This window comes from Abramis brama (assembly GCF_963993115.1).
Source record: "Abramis brama genome assembly, chromosome: 23".
NCBI classification, from domain to species: Eukaryota; Metazoa; Chordata; class Actinopteri; order Cypriniformes; family Leuciscidae; genus Abramis; species Abramis brama.
In genome coordinates this window covers 25,288,591-25,311,067 of record NC_139985.1, presented here as the reverse complement: position 1 = coordinate 25,311,067, position 22,477 = coordinate 25,288,591, and the positions used below count along the sequence as shown (strand labels likewise).

At 39.9% G+C, this 22,477-nt stretch overlaps 1 protein-coding gene across 1 annotated transcript in view; it reads left to right on the top strand.

Annotated features, from left to right (window-relative positions):
* The window catches only part of ptprga (protein tyrosine phosphatase receptor type Ga), a 254,040-nt gene that overhangs the window by 42,355 nt on the left and 189,208 nt on the right, over positions 1–22,477 (top strand). The window contains exon 2 of the mRNA XM_084100324.1: positions 16,450–16,542. Coding sequence (XP_083956450.1) covers positions 16,450–16,542 — 93 coding nt within the window. The remainder of the gene's footprint in view (positions 1–16,449; positions 16,543–22,477) is intronic.

The window sequence follows — 22,477 nt, the reverse complement described above, 5'->3', positions numbered from 1 at the left end:
TCCACCTCTCTATTTTCCTTTCCTCTCCATTCATCTCATGCATCTTTTGCTTTGTTGTTATTTCTGGTAAAGGTTTCATGATTGTTCAGCACCCCTCCGGCACTTCTTCACCTCCATCTCTCACTTCTTTCCTTTATACATCTCCCCCCTCACATCTAACCCTGCTCTCTCTGGTAATTGACATAGAGAGGGTTCGAGGGAATCCGAGGCCAATGCCTTGCTGTTCTGTTCCAGAGGCAGACAGAACGCGGTGATGTGCGTACACCATGTGCTGCCATAAATTGGGCGTCCCATGTGACTCGGTAGGTGCAGTTAGCGGGCGCCCTGAAAGCGATGCTTGGAGCGGGAAATACTTCAAATGACCTTAGAGCTACACTGAACCCAGATAACAAGACTGAAGGTGCAGTGGTGGCAGGATAAGCAAAATCACTGCACACTGTGCAAATGCTTGACATTGAACCCTGGTGCTCATATAGGTGATGCAGGTTCGAGTTTGACCTGCAACATTTAGGAAATGCAATTCCCATTCTCTATTCTAAATAATTATTAGTGCACATATTTGAGGTTAAGTATTTGAACTAGCCCATAACTCATGAATGATCACATTCATCGACATGAATGATCAAGTAATGTGGCTTGTTACTATTACTATTGTTACTAGTGCTACTTTGCGACATAATTGACATAATTGGATTCAATGGTTTCACCTGGTGAATAACAAAAAATCCTGTAGACTTATATTGAAAGACTCAAGCTATACCTAGGGACCTGAATATCCTAGGCTACATTCACACTACAAGCCTTAATGCTCAATTCTGATTTATATCTTTTTATATCTATATATTTTTGGTTATCTGTTCACATTATCTATTAAATGTGGCCAGTATCAGATTCAAGTGTGAACTGGTGGTTATGGTCTTGAATTGACCCACATGAGGAAAAGAACAATAACATACATATGAACAAAAAATCTGATTTGGTCCACTTTTACCTGCAGCGTGAATGCAGCCATAGACAATTTAGGTGGAATTTTGTAATTGGGATAGCAAGAAACCACATAGAAACCATCCAGAATACCCTTGCAAGCAGCTAGCAACATTGTAAAAAAACCCAAAAAACTAACCACATATATACACACCCTGGCAACCACCGATATGTACCAGTCATTTTGAAAATGTAAAAAATGCAATTCCCATCACTTTTTCATTATATTATAATCCACAAAATAAAAATAAACAATCACAGCAGAAATTACTCTATGATAAAACAAAAGGGGAAAGTGAAACTCTCAGTGAAATTAAATCAATTAAAAGGTTTTCCCTATAGATTGTACTTATTATTTATTTGAACAGAGAATCAACTCACCCAAGATGACTTTAATGAACCACATCGTCTTGTTTTCTGTCAAGATTAGGCCTAGTGGTTTTCTCAATCTGATGTTTTCTTTCTAATAGGTATTTATTGTTTTATATTAGACCACAGCTGTGGATTGCAATCCATATTTTGTTTATGAGGTTGCGCCTTGGTCACTGAAACATGTAAGCTGCCTTTTCTTGTTCCACAGGGAGAAATGAAACTATACTGAGCTTAATCTGTGATGACTAGCCTTCTATTGATTTCTCTGAAATGTTTTTGCTGCTCTGATGCTGTTGAATGAAAGCACCATGGTAAAGTATATCATTTACACAATGCCAATTCAACTTCTTACAATCGATTCCAGCTTGAATTTAACTTTCAGATTGCACCAACCCCATTATAAAGTAATATCTTTGCTTACCATAAATAGAGTCAGCATGCTCTGGCTATCTGAATGCTGGTTTATTGGAAAGGTCCATTAGGCCTTTTTACTCTGTTTGGTCATCGGTGATGGAAAGAGAATACAGGGCACACTACCCTCCATCAGGGCAGTAAATTCATCATTCCTCTCTTTTTTTCCGTTGTCTAATAGCTTTCTCAAGGATGTGTGTACAGCTTGAATGAAATATGGTTGTGCGTCAGTCTATTTGAATTGAAATGAGATGTCTCTACTTCTCCCTGTCATTTAGTGGAGCTAAAATGGAGGACCCACATAAATCAAAAGATTTTTAGGGCGTTGCTGGGCCACTTAAAATGAAAGAATGAATATAGATGAATAGACTGAAAATGCAGGCTTGAAATGAAAAGCTGAATCAACAGAATAAGTTTATAAGTTTATGTATCTTAGTGGTAAGCAAAATAAAATCACATAAGCGAAATTGCAACGGCAAGTTTACATCAACAATAAAGTACAGTTTGATTAACACGGGTCAAAAAATTATTTAGACACTTTTGAACACTTGGATCACAATTAATGATGCCTTAAAATACATTAGATGACAAAATATCAAATTCATGTAAGGAGTCCATATAATTCATAAATGTATGCACACCAAACACCCATTAAAAAAGCATTACAGAAAAAACTTTCAGAATTCACAGTGTATAGTATAGTGCAACAGCAAATAGCTTATTACATTTTAGACAAGTCAAGTTGCGATACCAAACAAGACCACGTGGAGATGCAAAAAAAAAAAAAAAAACCTAAACCAACCGCCTTGACCTTACACCTACTACTGTACACGGATCCATTATCCTGAATGTGTGTGGAAACAACGTGTCTGTGCATAAAAACAATGTGCAATCAGTGCGTCAAGAGCGCACATACAAAGCTTGTTTGCGCATCAATAATAACGGACTCACGCGTGCTTATTGTAGCCTATGATTTCTGTACGTCATTGCAGTTGTCTTTACATTGATTGCAATCCTCATCCATCAAAACTTTATTAGCGAGATGCTGGTGTAATTTATCCAGCCGAGAAATGTAGTTTGCGTATCATTTGGCCAGTGGTGGGATGTTTAAAGATATTTTCTGTTCATTCTGATACTGTGCTGGGACAGATTCGACCATGGCGGGTCGCCACAGTCTAGTTCATGAATGGGAAACACTGCAGTATCTTTTGTCAAATGTTTTGCCACTTTTGTTATATAATGCATGAATGCACAAGACATGAATGTATTTTAAAGTTTCCAAATCTTTTTTTGGCTTGATGTACAAAAATTGTATTTTCTTTCTCTCTTTTTATTTTCTTTTTTTATTTATGTAAATGAATATGGTAATAAGTGTAATCAGTACCATGCTATATCTCAAAGAAGAATGGTATTCTGATATCATCACTGTACCACAGTGCTTTTGCACACACATACAGTAGCATCATTTCCAAACTGTCACCCATCCGCCCAGTTCTCTCTGTCTCTCTTTAATACATCACTTCCTGTCTTTGATGTTTCTGGGAAGCACAGTTTTTGCATGTTGCCATGAGCTCTGCTGTCGTCTCACAATTTCAAATTGAATTTTAGAGAGCAGAGCATGAGGGGAAAAAAATCAGTCCTTCTCCCTCCCTCTCTGTGCATAAACTCACACCCTCACACACACACACACACACACACACACACACTGGTTTCCATGTTTTTTGGGGACTTCCCATAGACGTAATAATTGTTATACTGTAGCCTACAAACTGTATATTCTAGAACACTGTATATTCTATATTTTCAGAACACTTCTATGATTTATAAGCTGCTTTCCTCATGAGGTTCAAAAAATGTCCCCATAAGGTAAAAATTTACTGGTTTTACTATCCTTGTGGGGACATTTGGTCCCCTTAACATAGGGAATACCAGGTACATACACGTATGTGCGCGCACACACACACACACACACACACACACACACACCACCCTCTTTACAGCTCTGCAATGTTTATATTCTTTAATCAGTTCAAATGTGTCACTTCAAATGCCACTGTTATTCCATATGCACAGAAGAACATGAAGTGCCACATATGAAAACATACTCATTAGCCGAGAGCGAGCAAGTTAAGAACAGGGATTGCTTTCACCTCCTTTCTCCTTCCTTCCAAAGTGGCTTAAGTGTATTTTTAATGGGATGCCAAATTGAGAGCTTTACCACTGATGCTTTCCGAGCTTTGCCGCCTCCACCCCCATTTCATAGGTGTATAATTCGATTTGGTAGTCCAATGAGAAATACATTTCATAGGTATGTTTTATCAGCTGAAAATACGTTTCACCAGTTCTCCTCATTTATTAGTTGGATTCACTTCAGCACACCAGCGTCTTATCGGAAATTGGTTTGAGTCGCTAACACCAGGCATTTTACTTACAAATGTCTAATTGAGGGAATTTATTTTTGCCTGCGTGGAGCCGGCGTTGCAGCCAGGTCGTGGCGTTTAGCGCTGCGCTATTCTATGCTAAGCTACACTACATGCGAGGCGTGTGTTTTGTTCATCCCTGCGGTGTTTAGGTAGCCTAAATTCCAAATTTAAAATCTGCCCTATACACATTTGCTTCATCTGAAATTCATCGGATTTTGAGATCTGCATGTTGTTCTCCATTTTTGGATAGATGACCTTTCAAATAAATTGAGGGATTTCATGGAATGTCCCCTTTTAGCTTTACTCCTTTTAGCCAAGATGCAATTTAAATTGCAGAATGAGAAACTACAGGTACTGCTGAAGACCATTTTGATGAAAACCTGGAAATCTGACTCACTAATTGGCCTCATTTTCTTCGCAATCATAATCCACAGGGTGGCTGATAGTGTAAAGCTCAAACTTTGTGAAACAGATGTGGTTGGATAAAAGCTTTAAAAGTTGAATACTGTTGCTCGTTGACTAAATATTTCAAGATACATTACACAAGGGGTCATTTCAGGTTTTTTTGTTTTGTTTTGAATGAATACTTCAAAATTGATCAGCAATTTAAAATGTTACAAAAGGTTTGTTTAAAAAAAATGCTGTTCTTTTGAACTGTCTATTCATTAAGGAAACCTGAAAAAAAGAGAAAAAAATCCACAAAAATAATAAACACAACTGTTTTTAACATTAATAATAATATAAAAATAATAATAAATTATTGAGCTGCAATATTAGAATGATTTCTGTAGGAGCATGTGATAAGAGACTAAAGTGTTGTCATACGGTTCATGTCTGTTGTCTTCCCTTGTATTTACCTTTATCATGATAGGACACACAGGAAGATGTCTCCTCTCTTTCCAATCTCCGCCAATTTCAGCACAAAGTGAAAGTGTAGTGAATGTTATATTTGGAAGTGCCACATTGAGTGATTATGAAGCAGTTCCACACAGCTAAATAAGCATGATTCAGAAAGTGTGTGTGATGAATGTAGGTGCGTAATCTACTGAGGCTGCAATCCGCAGGGCCTCTGTGCCACATACCGCATTCCCTGGATTTATTACATTGAATGTGTGTCCGCATACACACACGTGCACATAAAATTATAAAAACAAATTACAAGTTCGCAAAGCAGCCTAAAGCAAAGTTGTATGAACACACCCCATCCATGACAACCAGATGACACAAATGACGTATACAGTTGTGTATTTGTGTGTAGTCATGGTCGATCACACAGCTTGTTCTGGTTGGCAGTGTTTTGTTCGGTTTAAAAGCTTTGCAGCCACCAGATGGTTTTCCTGCCATGAAGCAGTGGGTCTGTCATTAGCCACTGGCAGGGGGGAAGAGCTCGTAGTTTGCATTGGGCCAGCGCTGAGCAGTGTGTGGCTCTGTGTGTGTGTGTGTGTGTGTTTATAGAATAGGGGTCTCATCACCTCATGTGGGTGTTAATCGAATTTCCACGTTCACAAATTTCATGTCCAACACTTTGCCGCATCCAACCATGGTGAGATTACACTGTGGAAATCTTGACGTCGACTAGCCTCCCCATTCACAGTCTTCGCTCTCGTTTTCCACACTACAAACAATAATTTCAGATGTGTAGCCGTCTTAATCTCGTCTGTGCTCTTAAATTGAGTCTCCAGTGTCTAGGTGTGTTTGCCAAACCTAAGCTCTTGATACACTGACTTGTAGAAAGTTGGGAGGAGTATATTAGCCAATAAACAACGACATAAGGATAGATCTGAGAAATTCTCATTTTGGACAGCTTACTCCAGACAATATTTGCTTCTTCAGGATTTGCTCTGCAATATTGCAGAGTAGCTACACATTATTTGGTTGCGCTGACATTTTCTGTGTCCAAGGCCGTATTGGTGTTTGAGCAGTAATAGATTAGCTGTGACCTGCGAGTTGACCGCTTTTGCATGAAGGAGCACCACGGGTCTCCGTATCGATTCAAAATCATTAGCCGGATGGCGGATGCGTGTGTGGTGTCATCGCAACTAGCTGAGGCTAAACACATTGCCTTTTCTTTTTCCAGATGAGGTTACGAAACACATGCAGTCACCTACGCACAAAACGGGAACTGTAAAACATGTGTTTGTCAATGTTTTTTGACATTAGCACAATGATTTCTACTTTAAACTCGAATATGAAATATTCACACGTTTAAAAACACAATTGCACCCAAGAACATCACACCTCTGTCAGCGGAGACATGTCTATGGCAGAATTACACTCATCTTTGTCAAACCAAACCGGTTGGTGATGACTAATTGTTTTTAAAAAAAATGTAAATGAGACATAGAGAAAGATCCCAACTGAGATAAATGACATGAATGAGAATTTGACGCAGGAAGTGTGGTATCTACTGTCCTGATTTATTCATACGGAAGATCTGTGAAGCATATTGCAGAGGGCAAAGAACAGTAGCAGTTTCTCAGAACACATGGCGGCCTGGTCAGGATCCAGCCCTTCTGTGAAAGCGTTGTTCGCGGTATGCGTTTTGTTTCAACCGACAATGCAATTCTCATTGGGTGTGTTTTGGTTTTTTTTTTTTTTTTTTTTCTGGCCCACAACAATTCTTATATTCCCAAACACTATCTTTCTCACTCTCTCTGGGTAATAAGATCACAAAGGAAAGTCATGTAGCCCTGGGACTGTTGTTTTTTTTGTGAACTTTGGCTGCGTGTGTATGTAATGAAATTCTCCGGTGCAGCATGCAGGACTAATGAAGCCAGCAGAAAGCATAATGCAGTGCCTGATAGACTCCAAGGAGTTCTGGGCAAACTACGAAAGAAAGATAGAGAGAGAGAGAGAGAGAGAGAGAGAGAGAGAGAGAGAAAAAGAGAGAAAGAGAGAGAGAGAAAAAGAGAGAGAGAGAGAGGTACCGAGAGCATTCCTGGCATTCGGTAGGAACCTCAAGGGACTGAACTCCATGGCCAGTTCTAGCTTTTGTATGCAAATAGAAGTGAGGGGAAGTAGAGTGCTATTTCGAGGTCTTGTCTTTTTCTCTTTTGTTTCCTGTGGGCCCGAATTCCATGCCCGAACGTCCTGCCCTGAGGCGCCCCCTTTTCCACACACTTCGCACACAAACACACGTCCACTGGAGCGACGCCAGCGTCTCCTCCCAGTCACAGCCACGGGAAGCAGTTTTCTCATTCTCTCTCCTCACGGTGACTGACTGCTGTCTAATCGAGGCTCTTGCAGTTCACTCCTCTGGCATCTTTAGCATTCTTAACGCCCCACCATGAGTGCGAGGGTTTGCTAATCACAAACAGGTGCAAAAATGATTAAGCACCTCCTTTCCTGCTTGTATACAACTTGTGATTCACACACGTGCTTATCTTGACCTCCATATATCAATTAAATAGGTTCTGGCCATTTATTTTGCATATGTTCTTCTATTTATAGGAGGCAATGAGATGTAGTATGTGTGTTTGAACTAGCATATGTTTTTTTGTGTGGATGTTAATTTGGATTAGCTACTGTATGACAACAAAGACAGCCGCTAAGGGAATAAGGCACAAAATATACCCTAATAATTACAATAGGTGTTCACATCCGAATTGTGCTCTGGTACAGTTTTTTTTTTGATCAGTCAGTCAACTTAATCAGGATCGTGCATGTTGAAGACCTGACTGGTCGAAAACAAATGAGATGTGTTCTAACATCCTCAAAAATAATCTCAGCTCTTGAAAAGTTTTAGGAATTAATGTGTTCTAATGATGTCTTTTTTGGAGGAAATGTTATTTATAATTCTGGTAATTGAATGTCCAGTAAGTGGCGCTAAATGAAAGGTTAATCCCCTATTGCATTTGAAAATAATGTACCACTGCCAATAAAAACCCTACCTTAAACGTAACCGAGAATGTTAACAAAACCAAACATGAGAGAAAAACACATTTGCTGAAGTACTGTAACCATTGCATTTTAGCTTGCTCAAGTTTTTGAGCTTTTATCATGACATGGTTTTTACAGGACTTTTACCCGACCACTCCACATCGCAAGTGCAATGCTATATCAGGAGAGCTATTGAGCGCATTTTCTACGTTAGAAAAGCCATACATACATACTTTAAGGAGCTGATTATTTGATGCATCTGCCAAAATGCAAAAATCATTTATAAATCATGCTCTATTGTAAAAGTGTTTTGAGGTTATAACATTAGTGTAAGGAACTGTGCGAAAATAAGTTTTTATTAATCGATAACCTGCCCCTGTAATCATAATTAGAAAAGGTATACAAGTTGTTGGTGTTTTACTGCCACTAGTAGTCATTTTACCTGAAAACTTAAGTGAGTTGTATACTGTAGGTACGTTTTTGGAGTACTGCAAAAATGTAGCTAGAGGCCTTTGTTTTCAGCGAGTATAGCTTGTTCCTGATTGTATCAGTTAGATCCCGACTCCGATTTGCCAAAAATGTTGGATTCTTCCTGAGAGGGTCAACCTCCATTTGAGATGTATCTAACGGCTGACTTTCTCCAGGTATTATAGGCTTACTTTTTAATGCCTCAGTAATCAATGTTCAGTGGGACTGCATGCTTCCAATGTGTTGACCAATCATTCATGTCACGTTTTTAACCTAATTGGTCAAGAAGTGACATTACTCCGTTTGCTTTTGTTATAAATGGCTTTTGTAATGTTCATTGTAGCTGGATGCTGCTTTTGGAGACCAAAGACAGTCTAGTTCATCTCTCTTTCTCTCCCCGTGGACTGTCTTAAAGGGCAACCATCATTACTTCAAATTATGTTATTATGTCTAACAGTGTCGCCTGGCGCTGCCAGCACCATTTTTCTTTCTCCCTCTCAAAGTCTCTCCCCCTTTCTCATTCCCTATTTGACACACACACACACACACACACACACACAGTCACACACTGCTTGTCAGCTGCTTAGGCGCCTTCCGATTTAATAACAGTCCATTTCTCTCAGTCTCCTTCTCTCTCGCTCTTTTGGACTCAGTGCTCCATAAACAAGAGACCTCCTGTCTTGTCCTTGAAGTCATTAAGATTGCTGCTTAGCCACAGGACCCTGATGTAGACATAACAAACGCTACAAAGGCTGATGTCTCGAGACCTCAAAGCCTTTGTCCTGTTAGATTCACAGTGTGGCATGTTTTTAATCGCAGCATGGACGGGACGCAAACTCCCTTACCAACGCTTGCCGAGTCTACAGGCATTGATATTGAAATGCTTACAAGACACAGGAGAGTTTTGTACACTCGATGCAAACGTGTCACCTCTCTTCACAGCTGTGGGAGTTGAACCCCGGCAGGCTGAAGCAGCTGTCTGCTGTCGGCTGTTGGCCTTGCTATGTGGCATCTGTTACGGATATTTCTTCTCATGTGCCTTGACCTTCAAGCCTCTCTTGAAGAGAAATAAAAAGACCTGTTCTTCATTTCACTTTCTTACCCTCCTTTCTATTCTCCATCTGTCTCAACAGAGATAAAAGCACATAGCACTCCTTTTGAACCGACATGGTGATGGTGCTGGAGCCCTATCTGGCCCAAGAAAAAACAGAAAAAAGGGCGCCGGCCCTTTGAATATCTTGTTTTCTAAACCAGGAATCACTAACATCAGTGGCTGGTTGTCCCAAACACAGTGATGAAGGTCTTTAGTAAGGTCCTCTGTGGAACTAATTGGGTCCACATATAGATTTTGTCCCAAACACTTTGAGTTTTAGCAGCAACCCTTACTAGATTGAAGTAACAGCATGGAATTCCTTCCATTACAATGAACAAAGGTGTATAAAATAGTGGTTTTCACCATTTTTTTACTTCAATTTGTTCCCACCCCCCACTATTCGGTATTCTATTATATATCAAAGTTACCATGGTATTGCTATCTGATACCATCTTTGTACCATTATACCACTACACATTTTTGTAAGGGTCTGCACAATATTTTCTTCTTGTTTCCTCTATATTGTACATCTTGTCTTGTATGTTTATCTTGGCTTGTATGTTTATCTTGGGAGTAACTATTAGAGTCAAACTCATTGTAAGTGTAAACTCACTGTACCTGTCCAATACATTTCTGATTGTTTCCTTTCCCCCCCCCCCACCCAACACACACACACACACACACACACACACACTGCCCGTCCATAGATTACGTAACCCTCCCACCCCCACCCCACCCCCCCAAAAAAAACCAAAAAAACAAACACACACACTTAAATAGTTGTTTTTTAGGCTAGAACCACTGGCCTAGAACATACTGAAATGTGTGACAACATGTCAAGTTTTGGAGTGACACAGTCAGTTACGTCATTGTATGGCTCTCAAGCCGGAGAAAATGTGAGGTGTTTTGAGAGTGATACCATTTTGGATAAAAGGGGTAATAGAGATTCCTGCAGTCAGCTGGTACTATACTGAAAGTAAAGTAAGTTACTTTAAAGAGAACTGTTTCAGAGCCTGTCTCAAATATTGAATTTATTCCACTCAAAATGTACTGTGCTTTTAAATTAATTTTGCTAAAAGGAGATTTCTCTGTGCCAGAGGTTGCACATTATCGATTTTTCATCATTGTAATTTGCATCAAAATGAAGCCAAATATTTGGATTAAGTCACAAGAGGATTAATATTGACTGAGATAATACTGTACATCAGGAGATTTTGAGTCAGTTCTGATAGTTCTTCTGACAGGTACATGTTTTTTTTTTTTACACTGAGCCATGCACCGGTGTCACATTAATAAAATACCATGGTACAGGCATGATAGGTACTTTGTTGTATACAGGCTTATTCTGCTTGACCTGAGAAGTGCAGCATGGTTTTATAGGTAAAGGGATTGAAGCCATTTAGTTTTACTGATGCTCAAAACTTGTCCTGATCTCTGTTTCTTCCATCTCTCCTAGTGTGTTCTTGCTGTATTTGCTGCCCTCTCACATTTCTGAGCAGATTTAGGCGACAGATGTTGCTCCAAGTGTGTAAAAGCATGTGCATCGTCACATTGGACAGTGGTATATGTCCTGGATGTGCCCACAGGGTGAATGCCCTTCAGGAGAGACCGGAGGAGAATATTAATGAGTCCATTAGGACACACATACGCATGCTGACCCCTCCTGTCCAAAAAGACAAAAGCAAAATCAAGGTTAAGTGCATGAATGTGAATCCCTGATGTGCATTTCAATGAAGTCAGTGCAAACTTAAAATTCAAAACTATCTAATTGAAAGAATTAAGCATGAGAACAGATTTTACCCTCAGGCTGAAGTCACCATTGATAACTGAACAATAATAACTGAATGACAGCACTACTGAATCTAATGAATCTAGACTCTTGCACACTAAATACCTACATACTACTTTATACAGTTCTATATTTTTCCTATTGTTCATTTTGCACACAGTGGCGCCAGAAATCGTGGTTGGCCACTTAACCAAGACTTAAAAAGTATGAATTTCAATGGACTTGGGAGTAATTCTCAGAGTCAAACTCCTTGTAAGTGTTAACTTATAGCTTGTTTCCACTGAGCAGTACGGTACGGTACGGTACACAATTATATCCGTTTCGATTGTCAGAAGTTGTGAATGGTACCATAATCCTGAACCGTACCGCACCACTTTTTTGGGACCCTTCCGTTGGGGTACCTAGCACAGTAGTCCTAAAGGGTGGAGCTAGACTCACTGCAGAACGTTGATTGGTCGACAGAGAATCTTCACTTGCGCATGCATTTTCGGCTGTGTTTTTCTTGCATCCTGCGGCCTTTGCTCAAACAAAGCTTCTTCTTGATGCAAACAGCCACATGCCGAGAAGCAAGAACAAGATCTGCTGTTTGTTCTCCATTTTTGTTTACTGTGTCGCTTTCTTCTTCACGCAAGACTGACGTTGATCGCTACACCACGCCTACCAAGTAAGGGTACTGTTGGCGGTGGAAACGCAAGCCAGATCAGGGTTTACCGTCCCGAATCGTACTGTAATGTACTCTCCTGTACCGCTCGGTGGAAACGAGCCATTACAGTATCCATCCAATAAATATCTGATTATTTTCTTGTATAAACTTACCAGTCAGGCAGAGCACAGCTGTTTTTGTGTATCTCTGAAAATATTGAGAGGATTTCAGGGTCAGCAGAATTTTTTGTCAGAAGCCTGTTCCACAGGTGATGACAGCAATAGCTTAAATGCTAGCATGGCGTGTGAGAATGATGAACTTTTAATAACAAAAACTGGTTTGGTACAAAGCTGGGAATTTATTAACATTTTCATTATCTAGTCAGTTTGCCAAGGATTTGTGTGTGTGACTATGATCGTTCAGTCTGCTAACACTGTCTAGCCTAAATTAATTTACAAATAACATGTCCATGGTAGCAATTTATTTCATTTCAGTCTCCAAATTTCACAATATAGTATAATGATCTGTACAAATCTTTGTTGAGCAGTGATTGTAGTTAGCATAGAGACCTCCTTCGGTTTCATTCAGAATAAACTTTTTTTGACACGTACTTTCATTAAGCAATGATTTGGCCCATCCTCCATAAAAGCAATCTCAGAGTGGCAGTTAGAAGACATCGCATGGCTCCTCCGAGACTTCTCTCATTGAGAGTTCCGGAATCCGTGTCTGAAAATGAAGCCCTCATAACTCTCCTCATTCTATCATTGTTTCTGTGGAGACAGCCTGACAAAAATGTCAACTCCCAATATCTTCCTCATAAAACTCTGCAGCTCTAATAGAGGGATGTAAATCAATTACGTCAGAATTCATTTAGAAGAGCCTGGCTAGATGGAACCCCTGGCGCCGGAGATTTGATCACAGAAGGCAAGAGTACACTGGCATTGACTCGCAGTTGATTCTAGATTTTGAAAGATTGTGCTTAAAGCCGATGTTGCTTGTTTTTGAACAATATGACATTCTTTTGGTGTTTGTGTGTGATGTTTGCCCAGTCTCATGCATTCTCTTGATCATGTGTTGCGTCTGTGTGTATAAAGGCTCTTTGTGCATATTGGGCTGAATTGATGCTGATTGATTTCGACAGGGTCTGGAGGATAGGGGATGCTGTGTGTAGATGTGTGTGTGTGTGTGTGTGTGTGTGTGTGTGTGTGTGTGTGTGTGTGTGTGTGTGTGTGTGTGTGCGTGCGTGCGTGAGCGTGCGTGTGCGTGTGCATGTGTGTGTTTGTGTCAAATACGTGGTTATCTGGCTGTGAGTTGTTCCAGGGGTGGTTGGTCATTCTTGGTATCTCTTGATAATTGTAGTTAGTTTCTCTTTCTTCGGTTCTCCCCTCACACTTTTAAAGAAGGGCAAGAGATGGCCTTTTCTCTGTATCAGTACCCCATGTAGTGTCAAACTTTTTGTTTTTAGCTTGCCCCATATACCAAGGAAATAAAGCAATCAAAATGGTGAGACCTAGCTCTGTCATACTTGTCAGTGTGTGCACCTCATTAGACATTTTCATGTGCCTTCATCTCTCTCTGTGTGTGTGTGTGTGTGTGTGTGTGTGTGTGTGTGTGTGTGTGTGTGTGTGTGTTTCAACGCCATACTGTCAGGATGAAATTGCTGCAAAATTTGACCAAAATCACGTTTATTTTTATATATTTATTCTTTTTTTGAATTAATGAATGAATAACAGGACCAGTAGCATTTCCTTTAGAGTAAGTTTCAGTGTAGTGTGATTACAAAACCACTCATTAATGTATTTCTCAGCACAGTTAGCTAATCATTACAATACAGGAGAACCATGCTGTTAAAACTGCTGTGACTCACGATTGGTCATGTACATTCTAATTCTGATTTTGCAGCACCACAATAGAAAAATAAACTGTAACCATGTTACAATCATGAGCCTGGATCAGTACAGAACCGTAAAAAGAGCAGTAACCAGTCAGCCCAATGGTGAGCCAGGCCTGTGCTAAGGGAAAATAATTATGAAACGCATTACATCTTCTTTGGTTACTTGGCAGTTCGGTGGAAGAGACTTGATAACCTAACCCTAAGTTCTTGATATTGGGTAATGTTTGTCCAACTTGAATGATCTTTTTCCATCCATTTTGCTTTTAAACTCTCCATTTTGCTTTCCTAGAATGTCTCTCTAGGCTATCTGTTTCCAGGTAGCCCCTTATGTGTCACAGAGCCCTGACAACTTTTCCCATAGCGGCTCTGTTAGGTTGGAACACTGTGCTTCTATTTGTTTAAGTCTTGAGCCGCAATTGGACAAGGTGCTCTTGCCCAATTATTTGGTTGTTTAAAGCATTCATGCTCCATTGTTGAAGACATTTGGAGTTGAGAAAGAGGCCCTAGGGTACAACGATGTGTAGTCACAGGTGTTTGTGTAATGATGTAAGAGCTGATGGGAAAGTTCTCCTTGAATCAAGTGAGTAAACAGCCAGAAGAGAGACTCCAAGAGAGACTCGGGATGCCCCTTTAGCTGCTCTAAGGAGACTACATCAGTAGCAGAGTCGACCTCTTCAAGATATGTGTCGTCTTGGTTTATGTCTTTCAGAGATCTCTTCCAAGTGTGTCTACTTTGCCAGTTCTGGCTGTTTACTCTTTACTCTCATGAAGTAAGTTTTGGAGTGTTGGAGAGAGGGGGAGAGCTTCATTGATGAATGGACATGGACAAAGGGAGGGAGGGAATGATTGAGGGAAAGAGACTAGGAGCGTGAGTGACATATCGGGAGGATAGCGGCTAAGCCTGGCATGCCGCATTGCATAATTACATTTTCTGTTCAAAGAATATCGGCAATCAATAATGTAATTCATAGAGAGGCCATAGCATACCCTCTCATTGGCATTCACTGCCATGCCCGAGACGCTATCCTGAAGAATTAGAGCAGCGAGGAGCAGAAGGCAGTTTGTCATTGAAACAAAAAGTCACCCATTGTTCATATCAGAATATACTTACCCAGCATGCTCGGAGAGAGAGAGAGGGGCCTTGTAAATTGCATTATGTTTTGAGTGATGGCTTTTAGGCAGTGTGTCCTTGTTACCGTAGTGTGGTCAGCACATCGGCAGGCTTGAAAAAAAATAATAAAAAAAATAAAAACGTGGCCCGTTTCTCGTTAACATCTTGCTGTGATTTTAGTCCTTTCTTAGTCATTTTAGTGCTTTCTTCAGCTATTCTCTTCCTTCTCTTCTAGTAACTCATTTTTTGTGTCAGTCTAGATTTAAAATGGCAGTCAGCCCCAAGTCCTGCCATAGTGAGTTTTTAGAGTTTGGACGTGGACGACAGCTGTGAGGCTGATCTCACGTCGTCTCTTCACCTTCCAGTGCATCCCCGACATCCCACAGCCAGGAGCCGAGGGGTTGAGATCGCCTCTGATAAACTCACACAGAGGCCACAGGGTGCTGGGATGTGTGCCATGCTTCCTAACCCCTCCAGCCCCTGTACCCAGTCAGAATAAATTCTCATTCAGCACAGCCATATCTCTGGCATCCTTGACGACCAAGAGGTTTGGATTCCTGTAAGCACCCCAATCCTAGCAAGTAGGCGAAGGGGTCTAGAACTCCTGTTGGGTTGAGTCTAGATTAGTTCGGCCTACCTGTGGGACACTGTTGCCTTGGTGTCTCTGACGGAGCGGTGAAACAGCTCACCGTCTCTGGCTGCCAGCGCCTTGTCCGCAGCCTCTTTGCCTCTGTACTTAGCGCTTTAGCCTTCCACTCACCGGCCAATCAGGCCTTGTTTATTTATTTAGCCCCTCATACATGTTTAATGAGGGAGGGAAAACTGATCCCAGAGCAGACAGGCTGTAAATACCGCTGTGTGGGGGGGCTGTTTTTCTCTCTAATGGAGTAGAGTTTTTTGAGCCAGATTGGTTTATACAGGATTTAATGACTTGGTTCAGCCAGAGATCGCAGGCTGGTGTGTTACTGCTTTTGTGTGTGTCAGTGTATGAGGTTGAGTCTTGTGATTTGCTTGTGTGCCTCAGGTTTTAAACTGTAGTTTGACCCTCATGATTTGTGTATGCTTGTGTTCTCACTAGGGCTCTTATAGTCAACCGATATGGATTTTCAAATGACTTATTTCAATACAGTTAACTAGAGAGAGGGGTGTAGGGTAATACAATTTAATTATTATTGGGATACAGATATACACTGAAATAAAAAAAGATTTACGCAATATTTAGCACGCATGGTTAAAGATAAAAGAACTGAAATTCTCTTTGGAGATTTTGGAACTGACAGAAAGTTAAGACTTCTATTAATCAGCCAACAGATTCAAAGCCACACAGCTCACATTATCAGAGCACTTACTCTAAACACTTTCTCATTATTTTTCTGTCACAGCAATGGCTGAGTGGGAGAAAGCTGAGCATCATGACCGGCCAATTGGTGACAGGCACCGCAGAGCGGCCGAAGAGTCCTACTGGGCCTACTCAGGTGAGCAAACTACACTCACTCATACATAGAGACACTTCTGAAAGAGTAACATTTAAATGTCTCTTTTGTGACAGTCATTGTGTTCTGCTACCACTAAAACACATAAACGTCCTCTGATAGACAGCTGGTCTTTCATCCGGAGCTGTCCACCTCACCTCCGGAGGCCTCGCCTTAGGGTCTCCCCTGGCTTTTGCTTTCATGAATGCTTTGCTGTTGAGAAAGTGACTCATGTTGTCCCTCTGAGCAATATTTGAAGAAGAATAGCATTAATCTTTAACTGTGCCACCAAGCCTGCGGCAACCAATGATATTTATTTTATTTTAAATGCTTCCCCTTTTCCCTGCCGTGGGTTTCTGTTGTTTGCCAGCATGACGGGTGGCCCCTTGCACAGATGTGGCCTACAACAAACACTTGGATACCTGCACTTTTGTGATCTTGTGGTCTTTATTGTATTTTTTGCTAACATCCACCATTTAATGTCCCACTAAGGTGCTGAAGCATCTTTCAGATGAGCACTTCATTGTGAATAGTCAATGCTTTCAGGGCCAGAGTAGTGTTGGTAGTAAAGTCTTTTTGTATTAGGCGGTATGTGTATGCTTATATATTCTATTCAGTTCTCTACTGAAGAGAGCTGAGATTGTAGTGTAAGAAGTCACAACCTCTATGTGTGTGTGTGTGTGTGTGTGTATGCATATATTATCACATCAAAGACGCCTTCAGTCAAAGGATCTTGATGTTTTAGTGTTTTTATACATCTATTTTCAAGTGATAATTACAGTCTTACATTTAAATATTTCCTGCAGGCTGACATTTGTCGTCATTCTCTAGTGCACACGTTTGGATGTCTATGTTGGCATTGTTTGCCAGTGTCAGGGACTCAGGGAAGCAAATGTAGTACTGTAGCTTGCTAAGCTGTAAGCTACTCGTGATGTAAAGTAGTTCAACTAGTCAAGCCACCCTTTTGAAAATATGTGTAATTACATGTAGTTACTAAAAATATTTGGCAACACTACAAGAAACAACAACAAGAAAAAGAGGAACTTTCTTAAAAACAAAAACAATGAGAATCTTGCACTGTACCACTAATTCTTGGAAAAATTAGCTTGTTACTGGAAAGGTCGTGCTACTGAAAAATAGTAGCAATAGTTCGGAATTTTTTTTTGTAATTCATTTTCTTTTTTATTTATTTACTTTTTGGTCATTGCTATGAATTTTTTTGTTACAGGAGTCTTACGATATACCCTTCTTGCTTAGTCCAGAACTGTAGGTTAAACTATGTTAAACTAAACAATGAACTATGTTAAAAGCTTTCCCATCAACCCCTGCTGTTCAGAGACAGGAGATGCTCCGTGCGCTTCGGTCAGGGGTTTGATGGGGTGGGTCACTGGGGCATCTGTGGCATCACCCAGAGATGCTGTGTAGTTTGCCCTCCTGTATCGTGAGATTTCTCTGGCATCAGCCCGTGTGCAGAGAAAGGGAGAGAGCACATGCTATTTTTAGTCAGGCAATAGTCACAAGTACAGGCAATTAGTACATTCTAATTAGCAAGTAAGTTTTAATCAGTAACCTGGTGAAAAGAAGAGAACATGATGCCACATTATGAGGAAACTAGATAATTCAGAAATAGACAACAATTAAAAATATTACCGAAGAGAACCGAAAACCTCTTACAGTGGCATTTGAGTCAGTGACATGCCACTCATTTTTTGTCCCTATCAATTGATTTATTCAGAAAACAAATGAAAAAGAATTTCATACATATGGTGACTTGAATACAGCTCTTCTATGATGAGAATGTTTTCAATTTCTTAATTAAAATACATTTTTGGGGGAGAGACTCTGTGTCAAGGTTGGCAAGTCTCTCAAAATATTTGATAATTTTGCCTTTTTAATGACAATGCAAGGCTAGTTTAAAATGTCATATGGTGTGACTTGTGATGTAGGCCTAATGATATTTAAAAATTATTAATTCAGAATATTTGTAAAACAATAACTTTTTACAACGGTAAATTTATTTAAAAACATTTTTTAAAATAATGATTAAGATGTGTATACAAAAAAAAACATTTCTTAAAGATGTTTCATTTCCCCAAAACCATATGAAAGTTTAGATCTTTTTTTAAGAAATTCTTTATCATAGACTCACAAATTAGTTCAGACCTGGGCTGTCACAATAGCAAAATTTATTCATTGGTACTGGCTTGAGTCTGTATTCTTGATACTGTGTAAATACCAGTATCGCAATTTTTTTCTCATATCGACTTCGGTACAGAAGTACTGGCATTTTTGATATCCCTAGTTCAGACGATCTTACAAATCCCTGTTTTGCTAATGGCAATGTTTTTTTTTATAAACACAAATCAATGCAACTGTAGACAGAGTCAGCATGTGTTCTTGAGTCAAATCTGCCCGTGGGTTTCTTACGCACATCAAGGGTCCTAGAGTGTTAAGCCTTAAAAACTGTGATTGCATGGCAAGATATCGTAAAATGCATGTTTACACTCACCCGTATGTATTTATATCTCCACACATGTTTCCTGGTGGTTGTGCGTTCATGTTTTCAAGCACGTACTGCCCTGAATTCCTTTGGTCGCTGAACACCTATCGCTTCTTGTGAGCAGAATGTTGTTGACGAGCCGAGATGACTTTGTCCTGCAGGCAGATTTAATGAACTCGGCAGATGATCCTCACTCTGAGAGCGGCTCGTCGTCCTGTCGAGTGGCTTTACTCTGTTCGCGCCTTGTAAAGCTGCCACGCTCGTACCCTCCGGTTACTCATCATTCTCGGTTTGCCCAGTTACAAAGCCCTTGCCGTTTTTGCATCAAGCTCCATTATCAGTTTATTTATTGCTCCCTAAAGAGCCCTGGAAATTATGCTTGATCAAACAAAACCCCTAACAACATGTCTCACAACTTCTCTGGGCTACAGGGCCCACTGGGCCAAATTTAGCTCGGGCAGATTACACTTAAATATCGTTAGTTTTTCGCATATTTCAATGTGGAATTGGTGTTAACAGAACATCTCAAGGCATATCTTCACTGTTATTGTGGTCCAATGGAGTTTCTTTGTGGATGGGGCTTTGGCAAAGGATTGTCATTGTTTTTCTGGCATCTGTAACAAAAACGCAGTGAAAGTCACCATATCTCTTTAAAATTGTATCATTTATAAAGCTTCTATTGATTATACATTGCCAAACACTCTCATGGTGAAGTATTGTGTAATAATCTCAACATCAATAATGTGCTGTTAAACATAGCCACAAAGCGGCAGATTTACATTTATTTGATGTTTAAATAGCGCAGTGGTGAGCGACGTTGAAATCCAGTCCAAAAACGATGCAAGTTCTGTTTCGAGATGCATTACGCATTGTAATTTAAAGCACTTAAGCAGTCGCATGTTGGCATTGAAGCACTATTATCTTTAAAGCATCTAAATTGAAAAGCCTCTCACAAAAATGTGCTAGATTTGGATTGTAAACAAAACAAGCATCTCTGAATGATTAATGAACTTGGAGAAGCTGCTCTCTGGCTAAGCATGGTATCAAAAACATTGTAAGAAGATCAATATCGTCTTCCAGGAAGCGTGTACCAGACCCCAAAATACATTTTCTGTATGACCGTTCTTGACAGACACTTATCAAATGTTTAATGCAGGGCTGCAGTAGCTCTGTCTATTCGATGGATATTAATTTTAAAGCCTTTGTGTTATCAGCAGTGCTTCCATTAATAGGTTTTAATTTAAAGGACGGAAAATGTACTGCTCCTTTCTTTTCATGACAACCCACATAAGGTAATTTCATCCCCAGATGCCACCTTTGAATGAACAGCTTGCAGCTACGAAACTCTATAGAAGGCGGTATGAAGATGGAATTTGATATGGTACCTCTGCTGTGCCACTTCTGATTGTTAAAAAGGCCATCAATTGGTCAATGCTTTCACGTCTCATGATTTGCTTGCATAAGTTAAGTGCATAGATATTTCGAGCTGTAAATTTACTCTTAAAGGAGCTGTTTGTGCAAAAATGAAAATTCTGTTATTCACTAACCTTCATGTCCTTCCGAACCTAAATGCATTTCATTATTCTACAAAATGATGTCCATACAATGAAAGTCAATGTTTTTCACTTTTATTATGGACAAAAACAGTTGAAATTGCCTATACTTTAAATTATCTTCTTTTCCGTGTGACTTTCGTAGTCAAATCTCTATTTGAACGATTGTTTGTTAACAGACAGTGCATCTTGTTAGTCTCCCAGATCTTCTGTTCACCTCTCCGCAGGCCTTCATCATCATCATCTACCCCCTTCCCATCATTCTCTATTAGCTCTGAGCTCAACGCTGCCAGCTTTTGTTTAGCAATGTTGGCAACCTGGACACAGATGTTGACCCGCTCCAGATGTTGTGCAGAGCACAGCAGGTCGACCCTCATGTTTGCTATTTACACTTAATCAGACAGACAAAGTACTTCCGGTGGTGTATGTGTGAATGCAGCATGGAGTTGTACTGTAACACATTTAAATGAGTACTACACAAGTAACTCCCACTATAAAATATTACATTTAAAGAAACTCATAATTAAAAGTGTACTACATAGTTCACATTTAAAGGTGTGATACTTATCTCCCGCTATAAAAATGCTACTTTTAAAGTTCAGTTCACTTTAAAGAAACTAATAGTGTTTTTGATAAAAGTCAGGTTTTTGTACATGCGGCGGGCCGTGTTGAGATCACATGACCTGCCGAATACTACTTCCATCTTGATACACACGTATTGTTGTACATTTTTGTCACAATAAATTATGTGAATCATGTGTGACCAATATGTCTGTAAATAGGATAGGTCAACTGGAAATGTTTATTTGCGATGTCTCCTCCACATCAATAGGTGTCAATGCAATTTCTAAATCATAAACACAGCATAAAAGCTGTGTCTGACATCGCATACTGTCTGGGTTTGTACTAGATTAGAATAAGAACTTACTTCACGTACATAAAAAAAAAAAAAAAAAGTTGTAACAACTCCTCATCTGTGTCCTCATGGTATAGTTAAGCGGTCATCAGACCGCTACTCTTTTCACATACTGTTTATCTCCTTCCATACAGTTGGGAAGTAGGGATTTTCAGACGCAGGGAAAGTATTACAGGAATTTCATACCTTTTATATAAATTCAATTTTTATATAAATTAAATTAAATCTGAGAAATTCTGATTGTTTTGATTTGTTATTGAGAAGAAAGGGATTGTTTGTCATTTTACAACTGACTTCCAATCTCTGTACCTCTCTTGATTCTCCGCGAACTGGTGCCGAGTAAACTAAATGTAAATAGAGACTCGCCCAAAAACCTAATCCATTGGTTGCCTGATCCTCCTTTTTTTTTTTTTTTCAATGAACTTTCTTCTCTGACAGCTTTTGTGCCTTCTGTGCCGCAGTAAATGGCGTGCTGTGTTAACTTTTGTCATTCTTTGAGTTATTTTGACAGGGGTATTTTTCATCAGTTAGACCGCTAATTAGATGACGACAGACGCATTGATGAGAGGCGGAGGGAAGAATTCATAATGCCCTCGTTTTCCCTCTTCTTAAAGCGGGTAATTATGGGTGGGTCTGCAGGCAGAGGGAGCTGGCAGACCCCACTACAGCTGGATGTGCTCTGAGCTAGCCAGACCAGAGCCGTACCTGACTGAGCATGCTAATGAGAAACACTCTCCCTCGCACTCAGTTTTCTTTAATTCTCACTTTTTTCTTCAACAGGAAACAAGATCTCACAAAGAGTTTTTTGCTCCCATTCAACCGTAGTCATTCTGTCATACTTTGCTATGTATGCTAACCTTTGCATAGCATATTTCCTGTCTGTTTCTCTCTCTCCCTCTCTAACTCCTGTTCTTCTGAAAAAAAAAAAAAAAAAACTTGGTTCCTTGCTCTCATTCGTCTGTGTCTTTC